Source organism: Aythya fuligula, chromosome 16 (assembly GCF_009819795.1).
Source record: "Aythya fuligula isolate bAytFul2 chromosome 16, bAytFul2.pri, whole genome shotgun sequence".
Classification (NCBI taxonomy): Eukaryota; Metazoa; Chordata; class Aves; order Anseriformes; family Anatidae; genus Aythya; species Aythya fuligula.
This window is the reverse complement of record NC_045574.1, coordinates 1,907,391-1,925,009: the sequence shown is the minus strand read 5'-3', so window position 1 is coordinate 1,925,009 and position 17,619 is coordinate 1,907,391. Positions and strand designations below refer to the sequence as shown.

The window sequence follows — 17,619 nt, the reverse complement described above, 5'->3', positions numbered from 1 at the left end:
ATGTTTCTCCCATCAGAAAATTACCTCCATGCTCTTTTTCCTTGTCATTTCCTTTAACATCAAATAAGGGCTGTAAGTGACCTCTGTCCTCCCGGCACAGGTGGCGCAGACAGCATGGCTGTGCGTGCAGGGGACCAGCAGAGCCCCGTGGGTTCACCCTGGGCCCATTTGTGCTGCGGCTGCTTTGCTGCAGAAGCCTGAGCTCCACGCGTGCGGTGCTGTGCGATGCTCTCCAGTCAAAGCAGATGTTTCCAAGTGGATGCTGAAAAGCCCGTGACCCAGAGATGAAGCAGGCCATGGGAGCTGGAGCTCTAAGGGGCAGTTTGATTTCACCCCCCTAATTTTCACATTCAACCATTTAATTTCTGCCCAGAGCCTCTGGGCACACGCAGTAGTTTTACCTGAATTCAACACTTGTAGAGCTTTGGGAGCCTGGAAAATGCCACCTCTTGGTGGCTCCTGAAATCACAAGTTTTAGCACAGAACATACCCACTGCTCTTTCCCCAGGTTTCCCAGGGCCCGGTGCAGCGTGGCTGCATCTTGCAGGCTCCTGAAATCCCCGAGCGCCACTGTCCCCATGCCCTGCAGCTGGTGGTCACCTTCCATGCCAGCTGCTGAGTCTCTGAGGATCCTTTTTGCCATTTAATTTTGGCTTTTATCTGGGCCATACTGATGTGGCAGGCGGTCAGGGCACCTCTGCTAGGTGCTGCTGATGACAAAGAACGTTTTGTTGAGCTTTCCTCCCCAGCCGAGCCTGGTGCCTGGCTCCATCCTCTTCCCACAGGCTCTGCTGCAGTGCGCTTACCTGAATTAGCTTGGGACTGGAGCTGAAAAATGGCCTTTCCCAGTGTCTACATGGCTTTGGGGCAGAAATCCCATCAAAGCCAGGGAAGAGGGACTGGGGATCACCCGTGATGTTTCCCTGTGGAGCGAGGTCTGTGCAACGTGTCCTGCTGTGGTGCTGGGAGCACGCAGCCCTCCTCGTCCCCTGTGCAGGGCTGCTGCACTGCTAATCCCCCACAGAGGCTCTCCCAAACACTGTCCCTCTGCTGTAAACACAGCTGGGCAAGGAGAAGGGGGAACTTTATTTTCTGTCCATTTGTGGTAGCGCTCACGCTTATGGCTCCAAGTGCTCTGTGTGCTGACATACCACAAAAGTAATAATCATGTTTTACGCTGATATAGTGACTTTTGTGCCCAAAGCTCCCCGCAGACCAGCCCCGAGGGCTGGGGACAGCCTCACTGAGCAGGTGAACTCCAGTGGGGCAGGACCAAACCACGGTCCTTGGCTCAGCAGTGATTTTGGGGACATTGCCTGCCTGCTCAGCGCCCTCCGGGCAGCTCAGGACCTAGGGGACATTTCCCAGAGGACCAGGGAGGACCACTGCCTTGCAGCTTGGTGTGTGCCGAATGGGTGCTGCTTCGTGGGTGCTCCAGGCGTGCAGCAGCTTTCTTGCTCCTGCACCCTCGGGTGCTCCTCGAGTGCAGCTCGGCTCCCGGGAGGAGCGGGGTTTTCTTCCCCACTGTCCCTCGGTGATGTTGGCTGCCACGGGCATCACTTGGGGAAGAGCAAGGAGGGGGGCAAAGCAGGAAATGTGGCCGGGTGACTAAAAATAAGGAATTAAACTCTGAGCAGGAGTTGTAAAATGGGCCAAAAAAATCCTGAAAAGCCATCAACCAAAACGAGGGAGCAGCCGAGCGGCGTCTTTGTAAGCAGAAGAAGAGGAGTGAGGGCTGAGCACTTTAAAACCGAAGAACAAGGCAGTTCTTTTGGGGCTAAACCCCCACAAACCCGCATCCCCGCACCGGCTGAGCACCGCAGCCAGGGCAGGCTGCCTGTTCTCGCTTTCTGCCCCCGGTGCAGCCCCGCCCGAGGGGCGCGGGGCCGGGGCGCAGCGGGGCGGGGAGTCCCCGGGGCCCCCCCGGGTTTCTCCCTCCGGTGCTCGGCGCTGCGCGGGGCGGAGCGGGGCGGGGCACGGCCGGGGGAGGCAGCGGAGGCTGAGGAGGCTGAGGAGGCAGCATGGAGCAGGGGCTGCGGGTCTTCGACGGGCCCAAGGTGAGGCGGCTGCGGTGCTGTCGGGCTGGGAGCCGGCTGCGCGCCCTGCTCCGGAGCCGTGCACCGCGCACCGGCACCGGGCACACGGCTGGGCGCCGTGCTCCGGGGCTGTGCACCGGCTCCGTGCCCGGGTCTGTGCCCCGTGCCCCAGGTCCTTGCACTGTGCACCGCGCTGGGAGCCGGGGCGAGCGCCGTGCCGTGCCGTGCCGTGCCGTGCAGTGCCGTGCCGTGCCGTGCCACCCGCCTGTGCCGGCCGGGGTCTGTGCGTCCCGGGGCAGGCGAGGCGCTGGGATCCCCGCTGGGCATGGTCTAGGGAGTGGCAAGTCGCTGAGGGGTCCGGCAGCCCCACCGCTTTTTTGTTTTGTTTTGTTTTCTTCTTCTTTCTCTTTCAATCTCTTAAGCGCTCAGTTCTGTTATTCTTAAGATACCACCCCGGTGGTTGCTATCTGAGGGTGCTCCGCTGTTCCAGTCTCACTATTTGCTGTATAAATATCCCCCAGATAGGATCATCCAGTAACATGTTTCTTAATCGGGTTATAAGAGAGGTGAGAGAAGATGAAGCAGGTGTGTTCAGCAAGAGCCACCCATCTGGTGGCAGAGCACTGCCTTTTCCTTGGGAAACCTCTGCTCTTGGGTTGAGGTCTCGGGTAAGCTGGCACATGGGGAAGGGTTTTTTTCTTTGGGTGTCTTTGGGCTCCGTGGCTGTGGGCAGGGGCAGAGGAGACAGAAAGCAGCGTGGGGTCTCCCAGCAGCTCTGGGAGAACATGAGAGGCAGCAAGCATGTGTGGTTTCCTGGGGAAGAAGACTGCCTTTGAAAACCTCAGAGCGTGGTTTTGAGTGTGTGTGTGTTTGTTTGTTTGTTTTTAATTATTTTTTTTCCTACTGTTTGCATCCCCCACCACCCCTAAATCGTTTATCACTCTGTTTGAGCTTGCACCAGAGCAGCACGGCGTACTTGGAAAAGCCTCCGTGCACACGTCCGACACACGCCGCAGTCGGTTGCTGCCTGAGGTTTCCCTCCCAGGGGAGGAGACCCATCCACCAGCAGGCAAACCTTGATACCGAAATCCAGGGGGCACTGATATCTGTGAGTGGTTAAAGCTCTTCTCAGGCTGCTTCAGTTTTAGGAGACGTTGGCGTTTCATCAGCTCCGCTGAGAACAAAAGCTGTTGGTTTACCCCAGCGGTTTTACATTTTGGTCCAAAAGAAGCAAGTTAAGTTCTTCTTTCAGTCATGTTTCTTCCTGATTTTTCTGTGTGGGGCAGTAGGATGCAGAAGAGAGAGACCTGGGGAAACCACACCATGTTTGTGCGCTAAGGTCAAACTTGTGCTGTCTGCTTGTCGACGGTTACGAGCCCGGATTTCATGAGTCAGGCAGTCCCTTTCAGCCCTGCGAACCTGCTAAGTCAGGACTGGGAAGAAAAAACGAGATCTGAAGTCAGTTAATGAGCCCTGATCACCCCTATTCATCCCCCGGGACCCCCTGCCATTGGGAACAGCCAGTTTTGTGCATTAGGGACGTTTCTGGTAGCCAGGCGAGGGGCCGGGGCTGCCGCCTGCTTTTTGGGAACGCGCTGACTCCCAGCCACTGCGGCAGGCAGGCAGGGAGCTGCTGGGGCTGCTGTGGGGTGACTTTGACCCCTGCTTATTGTAGGCCATAAAAAAGCAGAAGAGACTGAGGACACCAACCATCAGCCTCTTTCCTCTGAGGCCGGGCTCTCTGAACCCCAAGCAGAGCCCGTGTCCGCGCAGGGGGCTGGGGACACGTGGTGCTCATCCTGCAGGTCACCCTGCACCACTTCTGTGGGTCACCTGGGGGCTTTTCCTGTGGCTTGCCACCAAAACGGGGAGCCTGACACAGCTGAAATCCCAGCCCTAAAAGCCTCTTGCTGTAGCTGTCGGTGTCCCCATCAATGGCCAGCAGAGCCCCAGGTGACCTGACCCAGGAGTCACTTAAGGTGCCAGCTCTGCCATAGGGTCCTGTCCTCCAGCTGCATAAGACAGAGCAGCCTGGCTGTGCTGAGCAGATAGTGCAGGTATTTTGCCTTGGGTGCAAAGCTTAAAATAATAATAATAACTTGCTGGTAATTGCAGGGAGATAGGATCGGTCTTCCAGCACTCCCTGGCTGGGCACCCCTTGCCTTCACACTGCTTTGTGCAAGTGCACAAGGTCTCAGCTGGTTGCCCCAAGGAGGACGACATTTATTTTGGCACAGCCAGCTCAGTAGGGGCTGAGCTGTGGTGCTGGCAGCATCCTGGAGACCCTCGGCTGCATTGGGCTCTGCTGTGCTTTGAGCAGTGCTGTGCATGCTCGTGCTCCGGTACGCAGCGCAGGCACATTCCCTGATAACCCCATCACTGATGGCATTAATTGAGGCTGGTTGGTGCCGCTCGAAGGGCAAGGATTTTGGTTTTATTGCTCTGACAGCTTGCCTCCTTCCAGCCCCACATGGCTCAGGCAGGGACAGGGCACTGCTGTCCCTGGGAGGTGACTCAGAGCCCCCTTCTCTTATCAGCATCCCGTGGCTCAGCAGCACCAGGAGCTCCATGCAGGGAGACTGAGTGGCTCATGCCACAAGGGGAGGCACCAAACACCACTCAGCATCCTCCTGGCCAGCCACCAAAGCCACAACACATTGTGTGAATGCTTCCCTAGAAAGCACAAACACCTCTTGCATGGAGCAGCAGGTCGCCTGGGTCTTGCAGTCCAACCCCTTTCTCTTTTAAAGACTCAAACCCCCAGGTTTGTCCACCAGTAGGCATTTAGGGGTTTCATTGGGCTTGGGAATACCGTGTCTCTGCTGCCTTTACATCCCTCCTGGTCCAGCTTCACCTGTTGCTTCCAAAATAGGGGTTTATGGCAAGGTTATGAAGTTCACAGCTTAGCTCCTGGGAGTGTATCTCCCAGGAAAAAAAAATAATCTATATTTGGGGGAAAAAAATCTATATTTCAGGAACACAGTTCATTCTTTTTGCAGGGGTTAGCATTCATCTTATCTCTTGTGGAATTTTGATTACTGTTGTTCTCCCTTGCATCTTGACCAGTTAGAGCTGTAATCACTCCGTTATTGAAATCAATAAAGCAAACCTCAGATTATCACCTCTTAATGTGCTGATAAATAATCCTTACCAAAGTCACTTGCTAGGATTTTAAAGTGATGAAACCTCAGGTGCTGCCTGGCTTATCAATTAACATCTGCTAGAAATGGTCAAAATAAAAAGGCGAAGGTTTTACCCCAGCTTTAGGGCTCTTCAGCTTGTGACCCAACCAGCTGACTGTGGTCATTGTATCAAAACAAAATTAAAGTAAAAGAACAAACACCTGGTACACAAACCCCTTGAGTGCCCCGGGCTGGATGGTGCTTTCCTCGCCACATAGGCAGGCTGAGCAGCGAACTGCTCTGTCGCGGTCCGCTGAGCAAACCATAGAGTAAGAGAGAACTGCTGGGTTGGCTGTAGTTGGAAATGCTTTGAATGTTTACTTATTTTTTTTCCTCCTCATTTTACTAAATTGAAAATAATCCGACTTGGAACGTGTTTGTTTGCAGTACTGTATTCTGGGTTTGAGTTTATTTTGAAGGTTATTAGGCTGGAAATAAAACATGACAATGTTTTCAGAAGAGAGAGGTCAAGCCAGAACCCTTAAAGCTTCACTTTGTTTTGCTTAAAGCCACAACATCTTGCTGATAACTGCCCTAGTGTGCCAGGCACTGGGCCTGATCTAAAACTGCTTATTTTTGCATAGAAACAGCAAGCACTGTTTGCTCTCACAGCCTTACTAGGAGTCCTGTGTGTTCAGAGCACATACGTTTGGGCATTTCGTGTCCTTTGAACTCATCACTTGGGCTTTGGACCTCTCTCTAGCAAAACTGGGGGATTTTATTGACTTGCTTGGGTCCTGGACCTAGTGTGGAGATCCCCATTAATGCACATGCCTCAGATCAATCGGAGGGCTCGGGGTGAGATCCGCGTGTTTGGGTCTGCCAGCTCTGCCTGGCCTCTGCTCAGGCTGCATCTCCTGGAGCCACAGCTCAGTGAAAACTGTTTCATCTTTATCTGGGCACTGGGCTTAAAGCAAGGTCGTGTCGCCCACTTCCATCTGCAAAAGTCTTAAGCTTTGTTTGCCCAGAGCAAACACAGAAGAAGGGAGCTGGGAGCTGCAGTGGAGCTCTGCAGCCTCCTGCGGACCCAGGGCTGGCAGAGCTCGCGCAGGAGACGGCTGGGGAGCTGAGCCTCATGTTCGCCCTCATGGGCTTGCTTTTAATTCTTTGCCTAAATGTCCCAAGAATCTAAATAGCCCAGGTTAGCTGCCAGCTGCAGGAAATGACCCCTGGGATCAACCCCACAAAGTTTTGGCTTGAGTCCAAGGCTCTTAGCAGTTTGCTTGCGTACCTCCAGGCCCCAAGAAATGCAAGTTCGTAGAGGACGAGCCTGCTGGTGTCAGAGAGCAGCCTTGCTGCTTTGCAAGCATCTCACCTGCAGCAGGAGGTGGCTCGCGTGGTGAAGGACACCACTAAATTTGTTGTCCCATTGTTGGAAGTGTCACGTTGGGATGTTCTTGTAGGGATCGTTCGAGAGATGTTTGGGGTATGCAGACCCCGCTGGGTTTGGCTCGCTGGGTTTTCCTATCAGTGCGAGTGAGTCTCAAGCCTGTAACTCCACCAGAAGGTCACAAGGGCTGTTGAAAACCTCAAGGAATGGAGCTCGCGTGGTTTAGAAATTGGAATCGGAGCTCAAGAGTGGAAAACATGCCAGGCGTCCACATCTGGCAGCGCGGATCGTGTCCACAGCCTGTTACTTTATCTGCTGCTTCTCAGGACATTTAGTCCTCGTAAGCAGAATTGCACAACTCCGGGCAGGGGGAAAGATCAAGCTTTGCCCTTTAAAAATCTTCATCTCTGTAGGTTCAGATCATGTCCTAAGGGTAGGAGAAGTGACAGCAATATCCTTTTACAGCCTGCCGTGTCTGTGGGCATATTCCTGGCCCTTGGGCTGGCTGCAGCAGCACAGGGTTGGTGGCTCGCACTGCCCCAAGCCTGGTACCCACACTTTGCATCTCAGCATTTGCTGCACTGTTGCAGGCACTATCTCAGCAGTAGCTTTACGACCATCCCACACATCTTCCAAACCTGAGTGCTGCTGCACCCCAGCAGCCATGGACTTCTGTAGCAGTCCTGGTTGCTGAGAACCCCAACCATGAGCTGGGCACGAAGCACGCCTGGCTTGTACGGGGCGTTACGGGACTAGAGAAAATGTCCCTGAGTCACCTCTTACAAACCTATTTCCTAGGTGGTAATGGCCCCAGTTGTATCTTGTACAGTGTGGCAGTCTCTCTCTGGGTAGCTTAGTTCTCAGATGCCTGAATTCACTGACATCTGAAAGACCTGGAATGAGCAAAGCTGGTCCTGCAGCCATTCCTTCCCAGTAACTGCTTTGTGCTTCATTCTCCTTCCTTTAATGTATATAATATACATGTATGTATGGTAGGCTATTCTGTTGCTTAAAAACAGACAGTTCTGGAAATAAGATCTAGCTGTAACATTTTACAGCTAAGATTTTCCTTCCCAGCTCAACTTCCAAATTACATTTGTCATGTATTTGTCATGTCCCTCCGAAGTCACAGCTGACTAATGGAGAAAGCTGGCTCTTTTCTATGGTGCCTCTTCCAAAATGCATTGTGTAAGCAATAATAAGGAAACAGGATTGAATTCATTTACTGTCCCATTTTAACTTAACCATTTTATTTTGAAAGAAGCTTGTGAGCACTATGGGACAGCTCTTGTCCTTTTGCTTACAGCACCTTGTATCTTGGGACTCTGTGTAGCGTTAGAAATCCTGCAGGCTGTGATAATGCCTGGTAATTACCAATAAACCCAGAGCAGATTCGTGGAAGTGAAGCCTGACTTCTTGTGTAATGACGCTCCTATCAAGTTAATTGATGCTTGTTTGAGGGTCGGTATTGCTGTTCTTGTTTTCAGATCTTCCCAAACTCCAAGCCATGCAAGCTAAGTATGGGTAGGGCAGTTCCTGAAGCAGTGTGCAGATTACTGAAGACACAAGAAATTTGAAAGATCTCTTAAATCTGTGACCTGCAGTAGGAATAAGAAAATAATTGGACGATACTTAGATATTCAAAAATAATCATTTTTAAATGGTTTTGCACTTCCTTTTCATGACTTTGCCCTGTGTTAGCTGCATTTATGCCTGCGTTAGCACCACCCACCTACCTGTAAGCTTCTGCTGCAGCTCTAGGAGTACAACACTGATTTCTCTTTATTTTACTGCAGGTAGAACTTCACATCCACCTGGATGGAGCCATTAGACCAGAAACAATCCTATACTTTGGCAAGTGAGTATCTGGGGGAAGAAAGCTGTGAGTAATGGGTTAGCTGTGGGTAGCTGGTTAGCTTTGGCTGAGTAACCGGGGCGAGGACCCGGCTCCGTAGCTGGAGGCAGAATAAACTTAGGATTTCCTCCAGTGAGATTTCTGAAAAAGCAAAGGTACTGAAAAAGCAGATACGTGCCGATCAAGGATGTGTCAAGCCTAGAGACTGCAGAAAACAGCTGTTAAGCACAGCTCTGGTAATTCGGGGAAGAAGTCAATCTGGGGAGGGTGGGCAGTGGTTTTGGCATCCTGTGAGCCCAGTGGGTCCTGGGCAAAGTGATCCTGGAGGAGCTATTCTTTCTAAAGCTGCTTTTTCTATGGGGAATGGCCACAGATTCATCAGTCGAATACAGAGGCCAGGTTGAAGACATCCCCCTTGCTCACTGTGGGGTCAGGTTGCTGCTGCAGGGCTGCGGTGTGGGGATGAAAGTCCCTGTGAGCAAACAAATGGGGTCCCTGCTGCTGGTGCAGTGCCTGGCAGGGCAGCAGGGGCCTGGAGGCCCAGGAGACAGCACCTGGCTGAGGATCCCCTGCTCCTCACTTGCCTAGGGCAGGAACGTTGGTTCCCCAGGAGCATGCTGAGCTCCCTCCTATTTTTAAGCAGCCCAGCGCTGCCAGCCCTCGGTGCCCAGCTGGGGTGGAGCAAGACTGTGCTATTTGCAGGCTCTAAAACAAGTGTGTACACAAACCCCAAAGCAAAGGGGCAGTGCAGGACACTGCCTTGCAACCTCCCCCTGGACACACAAAGCTGTTTGTGGTCTGTTTTTAAAGGCAAAGAGCTGGGAATCAATTTACCAGGTGGTGGCTGGACACGTACAGGTAGCACAAAGCTGCTGGGATGCACGAACTCCCAGGGGCAGCCCTGAACTCTGCAGTTCTTGGGGGTTTGGGCTCCACAGCAGCTCCAAAACCACGGTGGCCACATCCACCACCCTGCTCTGACAGAGAGCCAGCCCCAGCATCCTCGTGCTGGGGGTCATCCCAAAGCACCATCACCACTGGTGATGCTTTGGGGGTGTGTGGAGGGGAGCAGGAGAGCAGCTTGGCTGCGGGGCTCTGTGTTTAGTGTCTCCCTCGGCAGAGGAAGAGCTGAGAGCTCCTGGGGCACACGGCAATGTGTCACTGCCGTGGAAAGGGCAAGGCGGGGGGGAAAGCTGATGCCTTGGCAGCAGTGAGCAGCCCCCGCTGAGCGCCAGCAACTTAATCCCGACAGATTGCCTTTGAACGCTGCGCCCGGGGCTGCTTTCCTTTCTGCCCGAATGGGGAAACGAGCAGCGCTCGCTCAGCCCAGGATCAGCGGCGTTTGGGCTGCTTTCCTGCGGATCGCTTCTCGGGACAGCTGCTGGCAGCAGGTTGCTGGACTTGTGGCTGGGGTTTGGTCTCCGTCAGCAGGGGGACATCCATCAGCCGGCCGTAACTCATCGCGGCAGCGCCGGGAAGGAAGGAAAGGGGATTAGAACCAAATGTCTGGTTGTTATTCCCAATTTTAGGCTGGCGTCCGCGGGCAGGTGATGTGGTGTGGGGATGGTGAAGAGCTTGGGTGGGCTTCGGCACCCACAGCCCCCTGGTGGGAGCTGCTGCTGGGGCCGGGCTCCCCCGCAGCAAAGCCGGGTGGTCCCGAGCCCACGCACCTCCCTGTCGTTTCTCAGGCCCTTGAGCCTCCATAAGTAGAAATTAACTTTTCTAAGGAATGTTGGCAATTCTAGGAGGGGGAGATGCCAAGAAATAACGCAGAGCCCCTTCCGAGGAGCTCCATCTTAAGCCTGAAATGTGGCCTCTGGCCCCGCTCCCGCTGGGTCACCCTGGGCTTCCATCTCGATGTGCTCGTGTTTGTTTGGTGTCTTGGATCGTTGTGCTCCCTGCGGAGATCCAGGGCCACGTCTGCGAGGAGCTTTTGGAAGGACAGCTTGTGCCATATCTTTTCTGTGAAGAAACAGAGGCCGATGCTGCCAGCTAAGGCCGCGCTTAGAGACCTCTTCAAAACACGATAGCCTTCCCCGTCGGTAAATCACGACTTGTTTTCCAGGAAAAGAGGGATTCCTCTCCCCGGTGACACTGTGGATGAGCTCTTGAAGCACATCAGCTACAATACGCCGCTGTCACTTCCTGAGTTTCTAGAGAAATTTAATTACTACATGCCCGCCATCGCGTAAGTGCCCGCTGCCTGCTTGTCCGCGCTTGGTGGCGTCCCTGCGGGTCCCCTCCTGGTGCCGGTGGGTGACGGGTCCCATCACTGTCCCTGCAGGGGGGACCGCGAGGCGGTGCGGAGGATTGCGTACGAGCTGGTGGAGACAAAAGCGAAGGAAGGTGTCACCTACGTGGAGATCCGCTACAGCCCTCACCTCCTGGCCAACTGCTCCGTCAGCCCCATCCCCTGGGGACAAGCTGAGTGAGTGACCCCCCCGAGTACCCCCTCCATCCCTCCACCCCGTCCCACCCCATCCCAGAGGGGCAGCAGGGCAGGGCCGTGCCAATGGATGGGCTCGGCTCTGCTTGGCTACCCCATCATCCTTTCTTCTGAAAAGCTGCAGGGAAGGTGTCACAACGCAGTCAGATGTAAAGACTAATAATTTTTTTTCCCCTCTCACAACTTGCCACAGCGCGTTAATTAGTAAGGTTTCGTCACGGCCTTTAACTTAATTGCCCCATACCTGTACGTGCTCCTGCCTGAGCTCCTCAGCTAGCACCCAGGAGCTGGGACCCGTGTGGGTGAGCCGGCACCTCTGGGTACCCAGGGCTGCTCGCTCTGCCGGTGCAGCCAGCTCTGGCACTTTTCTCTCCCTGCCCTGTCCGTAGCGTTTTTCCTCTTGTAATACCTCTGCGTGCTGTCGTGTTTTGATGTGCCTTGTTGCAGGCACTTAATTCAGCATGTGTGAGGCAGCTGCGCTTGAGCTGTTGGCTGAAGCCATTCCCCTTGCGAGGGAAAGCCGGGCTCGGAGCGGGATTGCCTGCCTGCAAAGCAGAAGTTTGAGCCAGCGGGCAGTGTTGCAAGGGGCTGGCAATCTGCTCCCTTGTTTAAATGTCACCCCCGCGCTGCTGCCTGGTGCTCATTGAATCAGTGTTGGGCTTGGCGGCGCCTTGCAGGACGTGTCGTGGTGGCTTTGGGTGTGTTGTGCTCGCCACGCCGCAGGGAGCTGTGCAGCCTAATGAGCTCTCCTGGCAAACGAGAGGCTCTTGGGCTCAGCTCCTCGGGGCGTTCACTTGGACAGACGCTGACCAAAGCCTCAACTTGCCCCTGCAGGGCTCGCTGGCCAAAACTTGGCCCAGGCACTCTGCAGGGCAGCCACATGGGGGGAGCCCTTTGGACACAGAGCTCCCTGGGCACCTACTGCTGCAGAAGTGCCCAAGCAGCAGTGGCACCTAATTCCCTGAGGCTTTTCTAAATCTTCCTGAACGTGTCCACATGGCGTGGGTGCAAAAGGTGCTTGTTTGCTTGGGGTGGTTCTATTGGGTTCCAGGAGATGCTGCCACCAGCGGGACCTGGGCTTTGTGGGGTCTCTGACTGGTCCCCACAGCTCCTGCCCGCCCGCCCAGGCGGTGCCCAGCCTCTCACCACCACCTCTTCTGCCCCGCAGGGGAGACCTCACTCCGGATGAAGTTGTTCACCTCGTAAATCAGGGACTGCAGGATGGAGAAAGGGATTTCCACATCAAAGCCAGGTCTATTCTATGCTGCATGCGCCATATGCCAAGTAATGTATTGCAGCTCCCCTGCTGCTCTGCTCCCCTTCCCTGACGCGCGGCGGGGGGGGATGTCCCCTGGGTTCAGGTCCCTGCGGAAATGTGGGGAAAGCACCGGCCCCGTGGCCCTGTGTGTGACATGGGACCACATGGTGCTGAGAACGGGCTGCTCTTTCTGGATCAGGGTCCTCTGCTCCCTTACCCTTTGTGAAGTGAAGCTGGAAGTGAAAGCAGGGCTGTAGGCGCAGCCAGCCTCAGGAGAGCTAGCTGGAGGCCTTGCTAAAGGGACACAGAGCTCCTTTTTGCCTCTCCTGTTGGAGCTGGGATTTCTGCTCCTGCCTTGCTCCCTGCCCAGGGCTCGGAGCTCTCCTTGGGCTGGCTGAAACCGCTGCCAAAGCCAGCGGCCACATCTGCCATGACCATCCCATGGCTCTGGAAGAAATGGTCCCAGAGGAGGGCCAGGCTGATGTCCCACAGCTCTGGAGGCAGAAATTAAACCTTCCAGCTCACCATCATGCCGCTGCAGCAGCACGCGCCTTAGTTAGCTCCAGTGTGGGTTAGCCAGAGAATCTGCTGGCTGCTAACTCACTGTTGGTTTAAGCTGGAAAAACAAGCAAAACATGTTTAAGTCACAAATATAAAGTGTTATTCCTAAAACCAGCAGCTCTGAAATTCTTCCGTGTCATTCTGTGTCAGGTGCTATGACACAGAATAGAAAAAAAAAATAATTCTCAGCATTTTGTTGAGCTGCTGAGCTTTGTGAACGTTTGCACCTAAGGAAAAGTATGGACAGAATGAGTTGCATTACACCGTTGTCTTACACTGAAACTTTGCTACAAATGCCTTCAGATCCTGACAAATTTTAGGCACGTTTAATAGGGCAAAAAGTTTTTGTAACAAACACACAGCTAATTTGTTCCTAGAAATACAAAGAAAATATATTCCTGGAAACTGGAAGATTTGAGGGTGTCCAGGTAGAGATAGGGGGGAAAAAAAAAAAGGCCAAACAATAATCTGAAACCCTGACCCTTGGGTTTCTGGTTTCTAGGAAGAAAACTTATTTCTTTGTAGAAACTGGAAGCTGTGACCCTGTCCCACATGTCTGTGGGGGCAGCCAGCAGCACGTGCAGTGTGCGCTTGCACAGTGGCTGAGTTCCTCCTGCAAACAGCTGAGTCTGCGTTTTTGTGCATGTGCTACCTGAAGAGGTGGCTCTGGGCACAAACTCGTCCTGGGAAGCCACCCCAAAACTTGGGAAGTGTTGAGGGAGAGGCAGAAATACCAGCAAGAGCTAGCTACGTCACAGTTATCAATGAAATAATGGCTCTGACCTGGCGAGTTCGAAACTGGTGATAAAAGAAGTTGTGGTTGCACCCATTTTCTTGTGTGTTCGTATGCCTTCAGGACTGTATGTGCACAGCAGGTGCTGGTTAATTATTAACTCTGCAGTTTATCTCTGTTTCTTGGCCTTCTTGCTAAGGCTAGGTGAAGTATCAGCTAATAGATGGGTTTGCTTTGTCAGAGATTATACTGCATCCTGATCAGAGATAACTCCTGGGTGGTTGTTGGCCATTTGTTACTCTCTCCCACTGATGCCAAAAAGATAAAACCGTGTGTTAAAGGTCAGCCTTTCAGGAGGTTGTGCAGCTCCTTTTCACCAGAAGTAGCATCCCTCATCCTGTCCGGGGGAGCGGAGGATGCTGTGCAGCAGGGCAGGGTGACTGCTGCGCAGGGAGCCTCTGGAGGTGCCCCAACTATTCCATGACACCACACCGTGAAAGCACGTTTTTTTTTCTGTATTTAGAAAAAAAAATCTCAAAGTGTGACTATACAAAAGCTTTATCCTGAATCCTGCTGATGTCTCTTCCAGGCTGGTCTCCGGAGGTGGTGGAGCTCTGCAAGAAGTATCGAAACAACTCTGTGGTGGCCATAGACCTGGCCGGGGACGAGTCGCTGAAGGTGGAGGATACCTCTGGCCATAAGGAGGCTTACGAGGTTTGTCGGATAAGCTTCTTAATAGAAGCGATAAGAAAGCACACACTGAGTTATTCCTGGCTAGGCGACATGCAGCACTGTATCCAGACCACAAAGCAGCTGGGAGAGCTTAAAAATTGATTTTAGCAATTAAAAATATTTTGTTAAATAGCAAAGCTACTCCCATCTTATATCTCAGTGATTAAAGGCAGACATCGCTGCCTAACCACATCCTGAGAGCTGGAGCTCAGTGTGCGGTGCCAGGCACATCCAGCCAAAAAGCCCCAAGGCTGCCGAGCATCACCTCCCCCTGCCCCGGCAGCTTTAAATCCCCCCACGTGGCTGCTGCTGGAGTAGGAAGAAGCCCCACAGATGGGAGTTGCAGTGAGTCCATGGGCAGAGGCCAGTGGGTGGAGGAAGGAGCGCCCCGGGCTTGCTGCCCCCGGGGAGGGGACAGCCCAGTGCTTATTAAAAAACCTCGGAGAAAGGCTGGGAGTTTTGTGTGGGAGGTGACCCAGCTTTTTGAGTGCTGCTGCTGGCCTTACTGTCCTGACCCCTCATGGGCTGGGAGCTCCGGGAGCCGAGCCTGCTGGCTGTGCCGGAGCTTTGCTCACCTTGCCCTCACACCGAAGCGTTTCCTCCCTCGCCTTTCAGGAGGCCGAACGATGCGGCATTCATCGCACCGTCCACGCCGGGGAGGCTGGGCCGCCTGCCATGATCAAAGAGGTATGAGGAGCTCGGGGCACTGGGGTTGGGAAGTCCCGAGGGGTTTCGGTGTTCAGGTGGTGGGCAGGGAGCTGGGCTGCGGCTCGGAGGCTGTAGCTGCTCCCCCGTGCTCTCCAGGCGGTGTATCTCCTGAAGACCGAGCGTATCGGCCATGGCTACCACGTACTGGAGGACCCTGAGCTCTACAAGGAGCTGCTGAGAACCAAGATGCACTTTGAGGTGAGGACGCCCCGCGGTGGAAGCCGGGTGCCCCGAGCTCCGCGGCAGGAGCGGCGCTGGTGCCTGGCTGCTGGCTGGGCTCTGGGCCGCACAGAGCACACAGCGGCTCACAGCAAGTATGTGGCAGAGGAAACGGATCCTGTTCTGGCTGAGGATATGTTTTGGACAGCTTATTTGCTGATTTATGGACCTCAAGCCTGCAGAATTATCCCACAAAGCAGGCTGTGGTACCAGAGCATGGCTGGGTGGAGGGTGGGAGCTCCCCAGGCTGTGAACAAAGCCCTGAACCTCCGTCTGGTTTGCCTGCTCGCCGCTATCTGCCTTCACAGTTGCAGTTCAGATCTGTGTGGCTGATGCTGTTTTCATGTTTCTTTTAACTCCCCCAACCAGGTCTGCCCCTGGTCCAGTTATCTGACAGGAGCATGTCTGCCAGACTTCAGGAAACACCCAGCCGTGCAGTAAGACGCGCGCGTAATGTTTAATCTCAAAGTCATTAACCCAAATCCTGGCTTATAGCTGCTTTATTGCTGTGTGAGGGAAATGCAAACCACCTGGGACAATGTGGTACGTCCCTGGGGTGTGGGTGAGTGGGTGGGTGCCCGGACCCACATGCAGCAGGTGCCCCGCACTCTGCTCCTTGCTGCTGGGAGGATTTTGCTTTTACCACATCTCACCCTTTGAAGTGCATGAACTGCTTCACCCACCATTTTTATATTCCCTTACAGATTTAGGAAGGATCGGGCTAACTATTCGATAAACACCGATGACCCCCTCATCTTCAATTCCACCATCGACACGGATTACAGCATAACGAAGGACTACATGGGCTTCACCGAGGAGGATTTCAAGAGAGTGGTAAGCTGGCCTCAGCTGGTGCTCTGCAGGGGTCCTGGTGAAGCCCAGAGACATCTGCTTGTTTTCTTTATAAGCTGAAGAGTTTTCAGGGGAAATAAAATCCTGCTGGGGGTGCAGAGAGTTGGAGGGGTTGAGCATGGCTTCGTGCAGGGGGGGCACTGGGGGTGGCAGCCCTCGTGTGGCTGCTTTGGGCTGTGGGGAGAACGGGTTAGGGTAGAAACGGTCCAGCAAAGTCTTCAAAACAAATCTGAACTGTAGGAAGGAAGCTGCCTGTTGCTTTTTTTTTCCATGGATTTGGAATTACAGGGAGGTTATTTCAAGGCCTGGCCTGAAAGTCAGTAAGGTTCAGCATGCACAAAAGAGCTTGCTTGTGAACTGAACTGAAAACAAAGCGACTGCTGGCTTGGTGCGCAGCCACTTGTGTGTTTTCAATACATCCCCAAACCTGGCTTTATCTATTAGTTTTCCGAATTACTCACCCAAGGCAGAGAGACAGGATAACTGTTGGGGGTTTGGCTTATCCGTGTACCCAGGGAGCTTTCCAAGTTAGCGTTCAGTCATGCTCATGACTGCCACCTCCATGTCTGCAAAGACACGTGCTTGGAATTGGAAATGCAGGGTGCACTGAAGGGTGTGCTGTCCTGCCTGGAGCCCCCCAGGGAAGGAGCCCCGACTGCAGACCTGGCTCCCCAGGTGCAGGAGAACAAGGGCAGCTCTGAGCCTGGGGTCCCTGGCTGCCTGCTGTCCTTTGCTGCCCTTGCAAAAGCCGTCCTGGCTCTGTGTAACGAAGGAAGGTCCCTGGAGATGCCCTTGTGCAGCTGGGCTTTGTCACAGCAGTGTGCGTCAGGCTGCCTGCACCAGCTGTGTTGGCACAAAGGGACACCTGGTATGTAGGAACAGCTCTAAAGTGTGTACCCTACAAACTCCAGAGTATTGAAAGGCCCCCTCCCTGTGCTTGCCCTGTTCCTTTTGGGGTTGTTGTTAGTGGTGGGCCAAAATGGTTGCCCTGGGAAATGAGGCTGTGGAAATGTATCTTGGAGTGGAAACTTCACCTTCCCTGGCTCACTGATGGTCAGAGAGAGGTTTGGATGTGTACAGCGACATCTTCATCTCCGATGTGCCTTAACGTCTCCCTTCTGTTCCCCATCTGCCTTTCCAGAACATCAACGCAGCTCAGTCCAGCTTCTTACCCGAGAAAGAAAAGCAGGAACTTCTCAATACGCTGTATGAAGCCTACGGGATGGTGTCCAACGCATCGTGATGCGTCCCTGCCAGCCAGCGTGGAGCCGCGGCCCTTCTTCGTGCGTGCTCAACTCTCCTCTGGGCTGTGGGAGCGCCAGAAGGTGCCTGGGGTCAGTCTCCATTCCTGGCATCCTGTGTAAACCTTTACAGTGCTAAGCAGAATCAGGCTTCAATCACACCCCCCCCGTCACCCCCGTGAACCGTCTCCCAAATGGACATCCAGCTTCCTCTGCTGCTGTGCACGCAGACCCAAACACCTCCCTTCGCGGCTGGTCCCTCTGTACCATAACCGAGAGCAGAAGGACCTCTTGTGTCCTGCTGACCTGCCTTAGCCCTTGCCTGTGGTGCAGAAATAATCTCCTCTGGCTCTGACTGTCAGGGTTAATCTCCACCGTTCTAGGAAAAAGGTGTGCCAGGTCTGGAGTGAGTAGGTGTGAGGGTTTATCCCCATCCGTGCGGGTAGGGAGCTTTGGCTGCAGCTGT

The 17,619-nt window shown here is 53.9% G+C and overlaps 1 protein-coding gene across 1 annotated transcript; it reads left to right on the top strand.

Moving 5' to 3' along the window:
- The first annotated feature begins 2,001 nt into the window (after window positions 1–2,001).
- Window positions 2,002–17,167, top strand: ADA (adenosine deaminase). Its single transcript, XM_032198465.1, has 11 exons — window positions 2,002–2,057; window positions 8,345–8,406; window positions 10,469–10,591; window positions 10,688–10,831; window positions 12,018–12,133; window positions 13,991–14,115; window positions 14,749–14,820; window positions 14,938–15,039; window positions 15,430–15,497; window positions 15,765–15,894; window positions 17,054–17,167. Exons 1-11 carry the CDS (start codon window positions 2,022–2,024, stop codon window positions 17,153–17,155), a joined length of 1,080 nt encoding a protein of 359 aa, XP_032054356.1. The 5' UTR covers window positions 2,002–2,021; the 3' UTR covers window positions 17,156–17,167.
- Window positions 17,168–17,619: the final 452 nt, after the last annotated feature.

Coding starts and splice junctions, on each gene's coding strand:
- ADA (XM_032198465.1), top strand. CDS start 2,022: ATGGAGCAGGGGCTGCGGGTCTTCGACGGGCCCAAG. Junction 8,407..10,468: donor ACAATCCTATACTTTGGCAA/GTGAGTATCTGG, acceptor CTTGTTTTCCAG/GAAAAGAGGGATTCCTCTCC. Junction 10,832..12,017: donor ATCCCCTGGGGACAAGCTGA/GTGAGTGACCCC, acceptor TCTGCCCCGCAG/GGGAGACCTCACTCCGGATG.